At 40.4% G+C, this 16,067-nt stretch overlaps 1 protein-coding gene and 1 non-coding gene across 2 annotated transcripts; both read left to right on the top strand.

Annotated features, from left to right (window-relative positions):
- Window positions 1-6,357: 6,357 nt before the first annotated feature.
- On the top strand, window positions 6,358-13,081 carry gars1 (glycyl-tRNA synthetase 1). The gene is made up of 17 exons (XM_041968727.1): window positions 6,358-6,643; window positions 7,047-7,148; window positions 7,703-7,805; window positions 7,912-8,053; window positions 8,374-8,462; window positions 9,009-9,085; window positions 9,200-9,345; window positions 9,432-9,581; window positions 9,674-9,836; window positions 9,911-10,075; window positions 10,159-10,266; window positions 10,361-10,506; window positions 10,597-10,682; window positions 10,767-10,876; window positions 11,116-11,209; window positions 11,301-11,491; window positions 12,941-13,081. Exons 1-17 carry the CDS (start codon window positions 6,392-6,394, stop codon window positions 13,064-13,066), a joined length of 2,250 nt encoding a protein of 749 aa, XP_041824661.1. The 5' UTR covers window positions 6,358-6,391; the 3' UTR covers window positions 13,067-13,081.
- On the top strand, window positions 8,169-8,304 carry LOC121629383. Its single transcript, XR_006008374.1, has one exon. It is a non-coding gene; the product is annotated as a small nucleolar RNA SNORA84 (small nucleolar RNA).
- Window positions 13,082-16,067: the final 2,986 nt, after the last annotated feature.

Genomic DNA, 16,067 nt, shown 5'->3' on the forward strand with positions numbered 1-16,067 from the left:
ACAGCGCCATGGGGTCAAACTACGCCCAACAAAGTGTGAGTTGTTTAAAGCAGAGGTCAGGTACGTGGGGAGGTTGGTTTCGGCCAATGGGGTTAGAGTTGACCCAAAAGACATTGAAGCTGTAAAGTCACTTAGTGAAAAGAGACCCACAAATGTAGGTGAACTAAGAAAGCTTCTAGGATTTCTAAGTTATTACAGAACATACATCCAAGACTTTTCTAGGATTGCTAAGTCATTGTATGCCTTGCTACAAGTGAAAGGGAGCTCCGAGAGCCCACAGGGGAAAGCAAAGAGGGGTAAAGGTGCTCAGCTGCCCTCAAGGACCCCTATCCAATGGACTGAGGAGCATCAACAGACCCTAGAGCAGCTCATTGACATCCTGTCCCATCCGCCTGTGCTCGCATATCCTGATTTCGAACTCCCATTCGTCCTACACACCGATGCCTGTGAGAGAGGGCTTGGAGCCGTTTTATACCAGAGGCAAAGCGGAAAACTGAAAGTCATCGCATACGGCTCACGAACTTTAACCCCAGCTGAAAAGAACTACTGTCTTCACTCTGGTAAACTGGAGTTTTTGGCTCTTAAGTGGGCCATCTGTGAAAAGTTCAGGGATTATTTGTTTTATGCCCCAGACTTTACAGTTTACACGGACAATAATCCTCTGACATATGTAATGAGCACAGCAAAGTTAAATGCCACCGGACATAGGTGGGTGGGAGAGCTTGCAGATTTCAGGTTTAACCTCAGATACAGGCCTGGAAAAGTCAATGTGGATGCTGATACTCTGTCACGTCTTCCCCTCGACATTAGCAAATACGTGGAAGAGTGTACTGAGGAGTTGAGTCGTGATGTTGTTTGTGCTGCTTGGGAGGGAAGTGAAGCCGCCAAAAAGCAAGACATCGCCTATGTTGCTGCCCTCAACCTGGCACAAGGTACAAACTCAGATACACTTGTTCTTCCTAGCATTAGTCACCAAGAACTAATCAGAGCACAGAGACAAGACATTGCAATCAAAGAACTTATCAAGTTAAAAGAGACAAAAACAATACTAACTGACAATGACAGAAAAAGTGCAAGTGGTCTAGTTAGAAGGCTTATGCGAGAGTGGGGAAAGCTGTTTATGGAATGTGATCTGCTCTACAGAAAAGCGGGGGGTAGACAACAACTCGTCCTACCTGCTGAGTATAGGCCACTAGTATTAAAACACCTTCATGATGACATGGGGCATCTTGGGGCCGAACGAGTAATCAGCCTGGCCCGAGACCGCTTCTACTGGCCCTTTATGAAAAAGGATATTGAAGCCTATGTAACCAGAAAGTGTCCCTGCATAAAGCAGAAGAAACCAGCCACTCATGTAAGAGCACCTATGGGGAACATAAGCACAAGTGCACCCATGGAGCTAGTTTCTATTGACTACATGCACCTTGAAAAGAGTAGTGGTGGCTACGAATATATCTTAGTAGCAGTCGACCACTTTTCACGCTTTGCCCAAGTCTATCCAACACGAAACAAGTCTGGAAAAACCGCTGCAGAAAGGATGTTCAATGACTTTATGCCTCGCTTTGGTTATCCAGCCAGATTGCATCACGACCAAGGTCGTGAGTTTGAGAATGCACTCTTCAGAGGTCTTCAGCAGCTTGCGGGTGTCAGCCACTCCCGAACGACGCCTTATCACCCGCAGGGTAACCCTGCAGAGAGATTTAATCGGACTCTGTTGCAAATGTTAAGGACACTGGAAGAAAAGGAGAAAGGAAACTGGAAAGAGTTCTTACCACAGGTGGTACATGCATATAATTGCACGAAACACGAAGCTACTGGATACTCACCACACTTTCTTATGTTTGGGCGCCACCCACGTTTACCAGTCGACCTGCTTTTCGACCTGCCCTCTGAAAAAGGAAGTGAAACACCACAAAGTTATGTGCAGAAATGGACTATCAGAATGAAAGAGGCTTATCGCATTGCAGCCGAAAACAGCCAGCAATCGAGTGCCAGAGGAAAAAGGTACTATGACCAACATGTTAAAGGAGTTGTTTTGCAACATGGTGACAGAGTCTTAGTTCGCAACATGAGTGAAAGAGGAGGACCGGGAAAACTCAGATCATATTGGGAGCAAACTGTCCACATTGTAAAAGAACAAGTGAACGACAGCCCAATTTACAAAGTTTATCCAGAAAACAATGGCAAGAAAATCAGAATCCTCCACAGAAACCTTCTTCACCTTGTCAATGACTTACCTGTGAGTTTACCCCAGGAGTTAAACAAGAAAGCGTCACCTGAAAGAAACAGTCAAAACAACAAAGAACAATCTCACAGTGATTCATCTGACTCCGAAGATGATTCAAGGACCAAGTACTGGCTTAGAGTTCCTGTGTTCACCAGATCACAAAGGCCGGAGGTGAGACCGTCTCTTGTAACTCAAACTCATCCAGCATCCTCTGAACTACCTACAGAGAGAGAAGAAGTGAGACACTTACTTTCACCTATAACAGACAGAGAGACATTAGGACATGAACAACAACAAAACGAACCTGAATACGAACCAGAAAATGACAATGACCAACTAAGACAACCTGAAAATGAAGAAGCAGTTGAACAAGATGGACAAGCTGTTGAACAAGAACAAGAACTGTGTGATCCAGTTGATGTGGGGCCAGTTGTCCCACAGGAGGAGTTCCCGAGGAGGTCCGAGCGAACCAGGAGGCCACCCCAGACCCTCACCTACAACTCCCTGGGCCAGCCATCCTACCAGCCCCAGGGGACCATCAGCCATGTTGGACTGTGTGGATTACAAACTCTGCCGCTGTGGGGAATGCAGCCAGTTCCAGTAACGCCTTACACACCGTATCCTTCATACCAGACTTTGCCTTATGCAATAACAATGCCTTATGCTATGCCCAGTTTTGTGTATTGAAAGCTAAAAGGAAGATTTTGAATAAGTTCATTATAGTAATTTTGGTCTTATATTAATGTGTCAGGAGCCACTTTTATTGTTGGGGAGCGTGTGGTGCACCTAAAAATGTGTCACCACATAGTTTTATGTTTTATAACCAGTAAAGTAGATGGCAACTATTATTATAGTAGATTGTGTTTTAATATACATATTATTTTTGGTATAAGAGTACTTTAAATATTACCAGACATATTCATTTGTCATATATATGTGCTTTCCTGAATTATTAGGGGTATAGAGCTGTACAAGGTAGGGTGGAACCTTTGTTGTGGGAGTCGTTGCACCCCGGTTTGCTCCTTTTGGGGAAACTTCCTGTTTACCTCAGACGCAATCTGGATGTGAATGGCAGCGCTCCTGTGTGATCACTGCTCTTACCAATTACTATATTTTTCAGGTTGGTACACGGTAAAATGACCAAGAAGCTACCTCCTACAAAGTTATATTTTATTTCTGTATCAGTATGTATTGCTGTCATGAAGTCTTTTTGCACTTTTATGCTAAGTTGAGTGAGACTTTGATGAGCCGCGGTGTTGGCTGGCAGAGTAGTCGCCCGCGTCTGGGAAGTAGCGCGATAGTTAACGAGAGCTCGTAGACTCGCTCTCTAGTGTTTTATTTTGCATTTATAATGAACAATATGCACTGTATTTATTTTATAAAGCTCCTGTACGGCATCTATAAGCCACTATGTTGTAAAAGTTAAAGTTTAAAGGCACAAACGTTTATAATTGTCCATAAGAAGTGTTTCTACTGAAGTTAATGATAAGAATATAGTTTTGTAGTTTCTTATGCACTTTGATAAGTATTTTGATACCAAATAAGATATTATTGGCAGTGTACTTTATTGAGTTTAGACCACAGATAAAGCAGCTAAATGTAGTAAAGCTTAAATACAGTTGAGTAGTTCTGTATATTGCACTATAAGTTTAGTAGCCATAAATAAGTGAAGTAGAAAGGTAATGTAATGTTCCTGAGTGTTACCAGAATAGGAAATAACTAATGAGAACATGTATTATTGTGGAAATAAGACCTTTATTGTACATCTGCATACTTTGGTTTAATGACAATTAAACAGACGCAATCTGGATGTGAATGGCAGCGCTCCTGTGTGATCACTGCTCTTACCAATTACTATATTTTTCAGCGTCTTTCCGTTGCGGTACACCCCACCCTTGGGGCCCGTAACATTAACACAGACAAACTATTAAACAACATCATTTTGCCATATGAGGCAATTAGATGTACTGATGTTAATTGTACCAGTATGACCCATAAAGGGGATGTCTGCTCACTGTATAATGATATTGTAAAAGCTTTGGTTGAATGTGGAAAACCCCTTTACAAAAGTAGAACTAAGAAAAATAGTGTGATGCCTGGGTGGAACACGTATGTTGCAGTGTTTTATGAGCAGGCCCGGGAAGCTACTACAGAGTGGGCTTTGGCTGGTAGACCGAGGCAAGGCCCTGTCTATGAAAATAAAAAGTTAACTAATGCTAGGTACAAATATGCAGTCCGGTTTATCAGGCGAAATGAACAGAGTATGAGGTCTGAGTCATTGGCTGGAAAACTGTTAACTAAAAATGTCATAGACTTCTGGAAAGAAATAAGAGTTCTCAATAGTAACAAGGCGTCCCTGCCCTGTACTATAGATGGCATTACTGGACCTGATCAGATACTGGATCGCTGGCGTCAGCACTACAGTGCTCTGTTTAACTGTATTCAAAGTGAGCAGATTATAAGCAGTAATATTGATCAAAATGAACATTTAATTATTAAAGCACATGATGTGTATCAGGCCATAAAACAGTTGCCGGACAACAAAGCATGTGGTGAGGATGGTGTGTTTGCTGAGCACCTGAAACATGCCAGTGTTAGACTCTCTCCTCTCCTGGCCCTCTGCTTTACCAGCTGCATGGTACATGGTGTGTTGCCTGACTCACTGCTGTCTATCACTCTGGTCCCTGTTATTAAGGACAAAGCTGGTCGAGTGGGTAGTTCAGACAACTACAGGCCTATTGCCCTGGCTAGTGTTTTGTCCAAAGTGTTGGAAAAGATTCTGTTAAGTAGGATCCAAGGGCTAATTAATACCTCAGATAACCAATTTGGATTTAAAACTAAACATGGTACTGACTTATGTATCTTTGCTTTGAAAGAAATTGTGAGAAAATATAGGAGTCAGAACTCTACTGTGCTTATGTGTTTTATTGATGCGTCCAAAGCGTTTGATCGTGTCAATCATAAGAAGCTGTTTATTAAAATGAGTCAGCGAGGTGTCCCTCAGTACATACTGAGAATACTGGCTTATTGGTACACTCACCAGGTTATGCAGGTGAGTTGGGGGAGTAACCGGTCAGCTCCATTCGGGGTTAGTAATGGAGTGAAGCAGGGAGGGATTTTATCTCCTGGTCTCTTCAACCTGTTTATGGATGAACTGTCACAGAGACTAAATGCATGTAAAACTGGCTGTAGTATTGGCCTGACTCTTGTAAATCATTTAATGTATGCAGATGATCTTGTTGTATTCAGTCCTGGTAGTGCTGGTCTCCAAGACCTTCTCAACATCTGCTCTGAGTATGGCATGGAACATGATATCATTTATAATGCCAGTAAGAGTGTCATTATGATCAGTAGAACAAAAGATGATAAAGGGTTGACATTTCCCCAGTTTACATTATGTGGGAATACTCTGTCTGTTTGTAACAAATGTAAATATCTAGGTCATGTTATTACTGATGATCTGACTGATGATGCGGACATCTATAGACAGTGTCGCCTGATGTATGCACAGGCTAACATGCTCATCCGGAGGTTTGGTCCATGTACAGATGAGGTGAAAAAGACATTGTTTAAAGCTTACTGTACACCTTTATACACTTCACATCTGTGGTCAAATTATAAAAGAGCAAGCATGCGCAAATTGAATGTGGCGTATAATGATTGTCTCAGACTTTTACTGAAGAAACCGAGATGGGAGAGTGCAAGTCAGTTGTTTGTGTCATCAGGGCTTAAAACCTTTCAGGCAGTTTTAAGGAATTTGATGTATACATTTATTTGTCGTGTCAATGACTGTTGTAATTCTATCATAATGTGCTTGACTAATGTAAGACTCAGTGTTACACGCTACCAGTCTCAGTTATGGAGACACTGGTATAGATGTCTTCTGTAGGGTGTGTGGTGTACATTTATCAAGGCCTGCCCTAAGTAAGTTTTTTTTTTTTTTTTTTTCTTGTATTTTTGTTTTGTGTTGTGTGTTGTTTTGGACTACGAGTCTGTAATAAAGTTTGATGATTTTATTTTATTTTATTTTATTTTACTTTCGAATCTACCAGTACGTGACCAAGTGAGCGAGACGCGTAACGAAAGTGCTGACCGGGAGCGGAAGCAGTGTTTACTTGTTTCTAGAGATTTCATCATTCTCCTGAGCTCGCATTACGGCGGTCCATGCTTCTCCGCAGCGCAGCATCAGTACTGCTGAGGACCAGCACTGAGATTTTCCACTTGAGTCCGGTGTCTACGGTCTGCCTTGTTCGGCAGTCGTTTCGCTACCCGCCCAGAAACAGGACGTTTTCCACGTCGGTCTGCTTGTGTAAGAAGAAGAAGAAGAGCTTGTGGCTGCAGCTGGCCGAAGGACAAACCATGGACGGCAACATTGAGGAGATTCTCGCCCCTTTGAGGCTTGCTGTCAAAGAACAGGTTGCACAGAGTTATTAATATTTCTTTAATGGTAAACACTGAGTGAATTAACTTGATTATTAAATTTTTTGTTTGTGTATCTGTATCAGTAACAATCCGGTCTGATTTGTGGTAAAGCTAACATGCTAAGTTTACCAGCTGCTGTCAACCTGACAATGAATGAGAGCAGGCGCTTATTGCTAGCTAGCTGCTAGCTGACAGTCATGTCTGCTTCCTTTGCCACGTTTCAGAGCTTCTCCTGCTGTTGCAGATATGTAGGAGCAGGGTGGGGTTTTGGAAAGAATTCCAAGTCTGCGCTGCCAACAAAACAATACAAAAACACGGCTAGAACCGAGCCGACTTTTACTTGTAACATGCTCAGTGGTTTTCTGTGTGAAAGTCTCAAACCACGTCTCTGTTTTAGGGGGACCTGGTGCGCCAAATGAAACAGGAAGGAGCTCCAGATGTAGATGTGACAAAAGCTGTGGCTGAATTAAAAGCAAGAAAGAAGGCTCTGGAAGCCAAAGTAAGCCGGTCAAGTTCAATGTGTTTTTATGTTTTTGTCCTGAATGCACTCTGTAGTCAGTGAATCAACACGTTTGCAGATTCTCTGCCAAGTCTCGTTATAAGAAGCACAACATGACATGAAATACAGCTGACTGTGCTTCAAATATTTATGTGCATTGTCTTTAATATAAAGTGGTTTTAATCCACCATGCAGGGAAGCTGTATGCACCAATATCATCAAAGTACTGTTGTCAACCTTCAAGTTGTTAACCACGTTGCAGACATCTGCAGACATAGGCGTCACATAAGACCACCTTATATCATGTCAGTCAAGTTCCAAACATAGATCAAATACTAATGTCTGAACCAATTTCTGTTTGCTATAAGAAAGCAAATAAGTAGACCTGAAGCTGTAACTCCTAGTATTGTCAATAAACTAAAAAAAAAATAATAAAAATAAAAAAAAATAAATATATATATATATATATATATATATATATATATATATATGAATGATCAAACTCAGCTCTGTGTTTTGACTTGCAGCTTTTATAATGAGCTTAATAATTGCAGGAACTGGCATTACAACCTAAAGATGACATTGTTGACAGAAGCAAGATGGAGGACACCCTCAAGAGGCGATTCTTCTATGATCAGGCCTTTGCCATTTACGGAGGTAACATTTTGCTTGTCTAAAAGTGTAAATGAAGGCTTTAGTTGGTGCTTCAGCCAACACAGTGCTGTCTTAAAGCGTTCTCTTACCATGCCGTAATGCTCCTCAGGTGTGAGCGGCCTGTATGACTTCGGCCCTGTGGGCTGTGCCCTAAAGAACAACATCCTGCAGGCCTGGAGGCAGCACTTCATCCAGGAGGAGCAGATCCTGGAGATCGACTGCACCATGCTAACCCCTGAACCCGTCCTCAAGTAGGTGCACTGTAATTATTCAGGTTAATTATTAGCCATTTTGAAATAGTCTGCATTATTATTTTATTTTTCTTTTGTTTTTGCTTATTTAATTGATGGTTTGATTTAAGAAGGCGCCTTGTGGTTCCTTAAGTCAGCTCCAAAGTGCTGAACTGTGGGTTTTTATTAACTGGCGCATATTGATTTCTGCGATTTTATGCATGGAAGCTGCAACCATAGCAGCGCTCCATAGCCCGGTTGCAGATACAGTTGTCAAATGGCATCAATATTAGCTTTTTTTTCTATTTGTGAGCTTGATTCTGCATTATTGACTCCTCCAGGACTTCAGGACACGTGGAAAAATTTGCGGACTACATGGTGAAAGATGTGAAGAATGGTGAATGCTTCAGGGCTGATCACCTCCTCAAAGGTAAGCGCTCTTAAAACCGAAACTACTGTGTAAACTAAATATTAATTATCCTAAAAATCCACAGGAGAGATTTTTGTAAGTTTTAAATCTGAACTCTTCATGGGACTCTGCACACAGCAGGATTGGACACTGTCCAAAGCTGCGCTGGCTGGCTTTTTTTCCTGAGTATCATTGTTGTGCCTGAGGCAGAGTAGAAGTGGCTGGACCTGCAGAAATCACACAGGGCTTTCGTAGCAATACAGCAGCAACAATCACATATGGGAACTTTGCCTAAAGCCTGTGGTGATCTGGGACGTGTCAGTCCTTAAGACTTTTAGTATAGTACACCAGATGTTTAAAAAAAATGCATAAAAATGTTATTTAGTGACTAAAATATGTTGTTTTTTTTTGTGTATGTGACATTTAGTGGGAAAAACTTGCCTTATCTTCATCATTGGTTTTATTAGTTATAAATGACAATGTCTTATATAAATCTTACTTGTTATTATTATTATTATTATTATTGTTGTTATTACGAATTGTCTTCTTAATTTCTTTGTCCTGCAGCTCATCTCCAGAAGTTGATGTCTGATAAGAAGTGCACAGCAGAGAAGAAGGCTGAGATGGAGAATGTCATCACTCAGGTCAGTTTTAACGAAGATAATATCTTCTTTTGGGGATTGTGTTGTATTAAGATGATTCTGCCGAAGTTTAATATCACTTCACTGATAATAAATGATATTTTTAATGATTTTTAGTTGGACAACTACACCCAACAAGAGTTGACCGACCTCTTTGTGAAATACAACGTCAGGTCACCCACCACAGGAAACGAGCTCACGCCTCCCATCTCCTTCAACCTGATGTTTCAGACATCCATTGGACCTGGGGGAAATATGCCAGGGTACAAAAATAACTCACATTATTGTAGTTTTATTTTCTTTTTTATTTTCAGATGTTCACAGATTTCTATTTTATCTGAATTTGCAGTTATTTGAGGCCTGAAACCGCTCAGGGAATCTTCCTCAACTTCAAACGTCTTCTAGAGTTCAACCAGGGAAAATTACCATTCGCTGCTGCTCAGATAGGAAACTCGTTCAGGAATGAAATCTCTCCTCGCTCTGGACTCATTCGGGTTAGGTGAGCAATCTTCTGGCTCACCCGCTGTTTGTGTGCTTTAAATATATTAGAGAAATGAGACTGAAATGTGTGTTCTCCATTTTTCCTGGCAGGGAGTTCACCATGGCTGAGATTGAGCACTTTGTGGACCCCAATGAGAAGGTCCATCCTAAATTTTCCAGTGTAGCTGACCTGGATATTATGTTGTACTCCTCTAAAGCCCAGACCAGTGGCCAGTCTGCACATCTCATGAGGCTGGGGGAAGCTGTGGAGCAGGTAAGCCATCCCAGACGATGAAGCAGGAGGGAGAAACTGTGGAAACAAACTGAAGTTTCTCCTGTCGCATTCAGGGAGTGATCAATAACTCCGTCCTGGGATATTTCATCGGGAGGATCTACCTCTACCTTACTAAAGTTGGTGTTGCCAAGGACAAGCTGCGTTTCCGACAGCACATGGACAACGAGATGGCTCATTACGCCTGTGACTGCTGGGATGCCGAAGCCAAAACCTCCTACGTAAGTTCAGCTGCAGCATTTCTTTACAGCTTATCAGGCTGTCCTTATACCGTTACTTACAGATGATGTTTGTCCCCTTGCAGGGCTGGATTGAAATAGTGGGCTGTGCTGATCGGTCTTGTTACGATCTGAAATGCCATGCACGAGCCACAAAGGTTCCCCTGGTTGCAGAGAAGCCTCTTAAAGAACCTATATCCTTCAAATACAGCAACATTTAGTTCTGCAAAGAAAACACTCGCTTCATGTCAGTGATGGCGTCATTGTTTCGCCTTAACTTATCCACACAAAACCGTAAATGTCGTCCAGTTTGAGGCCAACAAAGGAGCTATTGGGAAGGCATATAAGAAGGACGCTAAGATAGCCATGGAGTATCTTTCTGTGTGTGATGAATGCTTCATTACAGAGCAGGAGCAGCTGCTTAATGAAACTGGGTGAGTCCTACTGGGAAAGATGGAGCTCTTAGTAATAATTTGTGACTTTGCCTTTTCAAGAGTGGCATGTGTGTTATTTCTCATCAACAGAGAGTTCACCATCGAGACAGAAGGCAAGACATTCAAACTCACAAAGGACATGGTCAATGTGAAGCGGTTTCAGAAGACTCTGCATGGTGAGACAGACTCGTGAGGGACAGGATGCAGATTATTTTAGTTTCCGCTTTACAACTACGTCTGCTTCTTGTTTTTCCTCATAGTGGAAGAAGTTGTTCCCAATGTAATTGAGCCATCTTTTGGCATTGGTAGGATCATGTACACCATTTTTGAGCACACATTCCAAGTCAGAGAAGGTGACGAACAAAGAACGGTAAGTGTAGGCATCCTACTCAGTATAAATAAGGACATTTAAGCTCAGCATTAGTTATTTAGTCATGTTTGTGCCTCTGTATAATATCATATCTTTCATGGACATTTTTAATATAAATGTTTGCTGTAACGTTTAACTGTATTTTTCTAATAAAGTCATAAAGAGGTTAATATCACTCAGTCCTACTAGTCTCTGTTGTACTTTCTGACAGCTGCCTGTTTTCCTTCTTTTGGTGACAGTATTTTAGCTTCCCTGCTACTGTAGCTCCATACAAATGCTCCGTCCTACCTCTGAGCCAAAATCAAGAATTCATGCCCTTTGTGAGGGAATTATGTAAGTTTCTATATACCTTTCTATTTTTTGTCTTAATAGTTGTCATATTGCAGTGCAGTTTCCTACAATTCCTCCTTTTTTCTTTTTTTAGCTGAAGCAATGACCAAAAACGGCGTGTCTCATAAGGTGGATGACTCCTCAGGATCCATTGGGAGGCGCTACGCCAGGACCGATGAGATTGGCGTGGCATTTGGCATCACCATCGACTTTGACACAGTTAACAAAACTCCTCACACGGCCACACTGAGGGACCGGGACTCCATGAGGCAAATCAGAGCCGAGGTACAGCAGCAATCTCCTTGACATAGATTTTTCTGTCACTCAAATTTAATTTTATACTGTTTAAAGACAAGTGTTGGGCTGCATGAGTGCTGAAAAGCTTTCAGTATTGAAATGGATTTAAGGTGAACTCCACAACAAAATGTATAATATAAAGTTTTGAAAACATCTGTATTGTCTCATTTGGTAAAAACAACTGACAGGAATCAGCTTAGAATGGATTTTTTTTTATTTTACATATTAAATTTGACTATCAGCTTCTATTTTAATATTTTTTTGCCTTTTACATTTATTTATTTTATTTTTTTACTTGTTCATTCTCATTTTACTGGCTCTACTTCCACAAGCCAGGTGCCATCCAGTACTATTAACAGGAGGAATACATCTCAACTTCCAGTGTTTGCAATACTGCAGCTCACACAGCGGATGCTTTTCTTTCACATTTGTACAAATGCTCCTGTTTTTAATCCTGTTACGCTGCCTACACACTTCTGATGACCACTTGCAATTCTTTCAACTCATGTTTCATTCTTCACTACAATGACATTATATCTGAGTGACGCCATGATAGATTGTGAAAACAGTACTAGTGCTGTCAGCGCTACATATCATCTGTAGAGATTAATTTTTTTTTTTTTAAATTTTTTAAAATAATTTTATTGTCCTGTACATTGACAGTGCATCACACATCACAACCTCATGAGGAGCCACTGTTCTGTTTTTGAGCGTAAACTTTGAAAAGGCATCATTTTAACTGGTCTAAATCCAAGATTGATTGACACTCCAGCAGATCAGATGTTGTGAGAGTTCAGTTTTAGTCTCTAATCTTGCATTTGATTAAAGGTCCCATATTATGCAAAATTCACTTTCTAAACGTTTCTAAAGTCGTATATGTCCCTGTATCCTGTGTATGAGGCTCAAAAATCAGAGAAAAAATACCTCTCTCATTTGCTTGCTCCACTTTTTAACAAATGTGTGCTTAAATGGGTGAGTCTGAGATCTTTCCCTTTGTGACCTCACACAGGGGAAAAACTACTGCCCCTGGTAGTGGATACTGTCATTTACGTGCCCCCTGGCTAGCTGAGCCTGCTCTCTAAAATCAGAGTGGGCGTCAGCAAAAGCCAGATCCTCTCCCTGAGAGGGGCGTGGACAAGTACCACTCATGAACATTTAAAGGTTCAGACACATAAACAGCCTGTTCTCAGTAGTGCTCACTAGAGCCACATTTGAAATGGCTGAAATTAAGGACCATGGCTGAATTTGGGGTAATAAACTTTAACAACAATGTTGTTGGACCTCTGATACCCAAATGAAATTGTTAAAAAGAAAGTATAATGTGGGACCTTTAAACTCTGGTATCCTCTCCTTCACACAACTATCAAATTAAAACTTGGTTGCTGTTCCACAGACTGTTAAAATCAACCTTACACCACTTTTTATCTGCTTCCTCAGGTCAGTGAGCTGCCTGAGATTGTTCGGGATTTGGCCAATGGCACATTGACCTGGGCAGAAGTGGAGAGCAAGTACCCCATCTTTGAAGGGCAAGAAACCAGCAAGAAGGATACAGCTGAAGAATAAAGCTCACTTGGTCTGTAAACAGCTGCATAAAAATCGACAAACTCCATGCACATGCACCACCAGGAAGAACCCTGCAGCCATGTTGTGATGAGCCACAGTGGTGCACCGAGCTCTCACTGTGCTCTACACCACTGCAGTTACTAAAATGCCATGTAATTTATCGTATCTGAATCGTGGAGAAGCTCGTACAGGACTTCTTTGATGCGCAGCATTGTATCCATTTATGGAAATTTCAATATGTTTTAAAAGGGAGAAAATATAATCAGGTTGTGAGTGGATGGAGGCTTCCACTGGGTTCAGTTTTCAGATGGATTGGTTTAAGATATTTAACAGTTTCAATAAAAGCAGCCAGCACTTACTGGAAACAAGCACATAACTGTTTTTTTTTATTATTATTTTTGTGAATCTTCCGGCTGAGAAACAATCTCCACTAAAATATAAAACTGTCAATTTTGTTTAGAGAATTTTGAAAAGTATTTTAGTAATGGCTAATACCCTGGTTTCAATTCCCAGCTGACAAATATTAAGCAGTATTTATGTATGAATGGAAGTTTTAACCACTAGGTGTCGCCATTGGGCTCTTGGTTTTCCATTTGGAGGCTACGGTGGGTAAACGAAACACTAACTTCATCTGGGTTTTGAAACACTGCAAGATCTCTGCACAGCCGTCAGCCTGAATATTAGATTTAGTTTGTCCTACACACAGTTTTGAGAACTTGACCTTTAAGTGTCTCAAAAAGGTTTTTGCATTCAGTCTCAATCTAGTTGCGTTGCGTTCACGTGGTTCTTATTCCTTAAATGCATTTGTTTTTAATCAAGTAACCACATTACTGTGTCCCCATACAAAATAGAGTAATATAATTATGTGCACAAATAGGAGCAGAGGGGCCCTAGCTTTTTTTATTTTTGGTTTTGGTTCCTCTGTGAGGTTGATTTGCACATCAAGTGCACATAATACTACGCTGCTGTTAGTAAGGACAGCAGAACTACAGTGTATGTAAATCAGGCTTTTCTAAATTAGATTTTTTGGTGAATTGAGTTTGATTTAGGTTTGTTGGGTGATGCAGTAATCCAGAGCTACCCTTCCTTGTTCTTTTGTCTAAGGGGAGCTTAAAGCAAATATACACACAGCAGAGGAGGACATTAAGTGTCAGGATGGTAAAGGTCGTGGAAAGAGAGGGAACAGGTGAGTTTGTCCATGTTTGCCATTTGCAAAAATAACCTGAACAAAACATGTTTTTCTTTTGAGTAAAATGAAAAATATAAACCATAATTAAATGGAAGATAAAAGTGTTAAAAATCATCAAATCGATGTAAAAACGATGAAAATGACTAATGGACAGAGCATAAATAGACACTTGTGGCATCAAAACTAAATTTTAAACGTGATTTTTCTCTTTAAGTCACTACATTCAAAGGCAATGATCTAAAATTGATTTGAATGAAACCTTACATGCTTTGCATTTTTAAAGGACAGTTAATAAAAAATGATAAGACATCAGGAGGTGGAGAGTGGCATTCAACAGGAGCATCAATTAATGAAAGAAGGCCATAAAGAGAGAACAAAATCCCATATTCTAATAGAAACAATTAGTTGATATTAATACAGCATTCATTGTAATAACAAAGTTGCTCTAAACCTGTTTATGGGGAAATGTAGTTTCAGACCTGCCGTGAAGCAGGAGAGCAGAGCGCTGTGTTGTTCCTGTGGGGAAAACAAGAGTCTCTGTTTTCTGCTGCCACAGTGGAAGAGATTGTTTCCAGTGTAATCGAGCCTTCCTTTGGCATCTGCACTCATTTAGCACTTGTGTCTCATCCAGCAGCGAGGGGCTTGCTGAGCAGTAAACGCTTCAGAACATAAGGAAGAACATTTTCTTTACATTTTAAGTAGCAATAAAGTTTTATTTATTATTTATAAATCTAATTTTTAAGTGTATAAACTGACACTATAAAGCCTACAAACTTTACTTTGATTTCTTACTGTCTCCTACTGGTTTTAAAGGTGCAGCATGTGACATAAAATTCAATATATCATTACAAACTGTTTGTATTGGTATCTAATCACTTTACAAAAATAACATGGTTTTATTTTCTTAGAATAATCCATTTACTTGCTGTGGGTCCTCATACATGGCAGCTTTGTGCCACCATTTTAGCTGCAGTGTTTCTGAATGGACAATATAAAACTATATATGAGTAAGAACCTTTGAGCTTTAAATTTACACTACTGGCTTTGTTTGAAAGGTACTAGAGCACAGTTTGGGATAAGTAACACCTTAAAAGGCACATAAAAGAAGACCGTACACATGTACAAATGTTTGAAGTCGTTACCTGGAGTGCAGTCACTGCTGCAACTGAGTCTACTGGATCCATTTGCAGATGAAAACATGTTTTTCTCTGGAAGAATTTTGGTCACTGATGGTCACTGTTCGTTCACAACTATACTTGGCATTTGAGGTGATTACTAAGCTCATCTGTACCACTAGATGCCAGTAATTCTTACATACTGTACTTTTGAAGCGTCTTAAGGCTCATTTACAGCAAAACACAAATGTTTCTGCAGCCATGAAATGAAATAAAATGAGAAATACTTTTTTGTATCATAGAAAAGCTTTACTATATCAAATATTTGATTTTATTTTACCATAGCTCATATGGTAACTACTTCTCTTGTTTTGTTTTTTCATGTGAACAAAAGCTTTCCATCACCATCTATTTTGTCAAATTCATTTAATAAAAAATCTTAGAGTAGTATCATTCAGTAGTATCCATAAGCAGTCCATGGATCTCTCCATTTCAGAGGAAAATTGACCAGAATGAATTCAAATTTTATCTCTCTCTGTATTGGAGACTATTTACTTAAAAAAAGAAGGCCAAGAATGCATCTTGGTGTTGTTGGAAGCAAGTGGAAGTTTTGTCACAGGGCTACTTGCATTCCCAGCTGCTTCAGTGGATCTTTGTGTCTTCTCCCTATAGTCATTCTGAAAAATTAATGCTACAC

Source organism: Melanotaenia boesemani, chromosome 18, assembly GCF_017639745.1.
Source record: "Melanotaenia boesemani isolate fMelBoe1 chromosome 18, fMelBoe1.pri, whole genome shotgun sequence".
Lineage (NCBI taxonomy): Eukaryota > Metazoa > Chordata > Actinopteri > Atheriniformes > Melanotaeniidae > Melanotaenia > Melanotaenia boesemani.

Coding starts and splice junctions, on each gene's coding strand:
- gars1 (XM_041968727.1), top strand. CDS start 6,392: ATGCTTCTCCGCAGCGCAGCATCAGTACTGCTGAGGACCAGCACTGAG. Junction 7,149..7,702: donor AGAAGGCTCTGGAAGCCAAA/GTAAGCCGGTCA, acceptor TAATAATTGCAG/GAACTGGCATTACAACCTAA. Junction 11,492..12,940: donor TGAGGCAAATCAGAGCCGAG/GTACAGCAGCAA, acceptor CTGCTTCCTCAG/GTCAGTGAGCTGCCTGAGAT.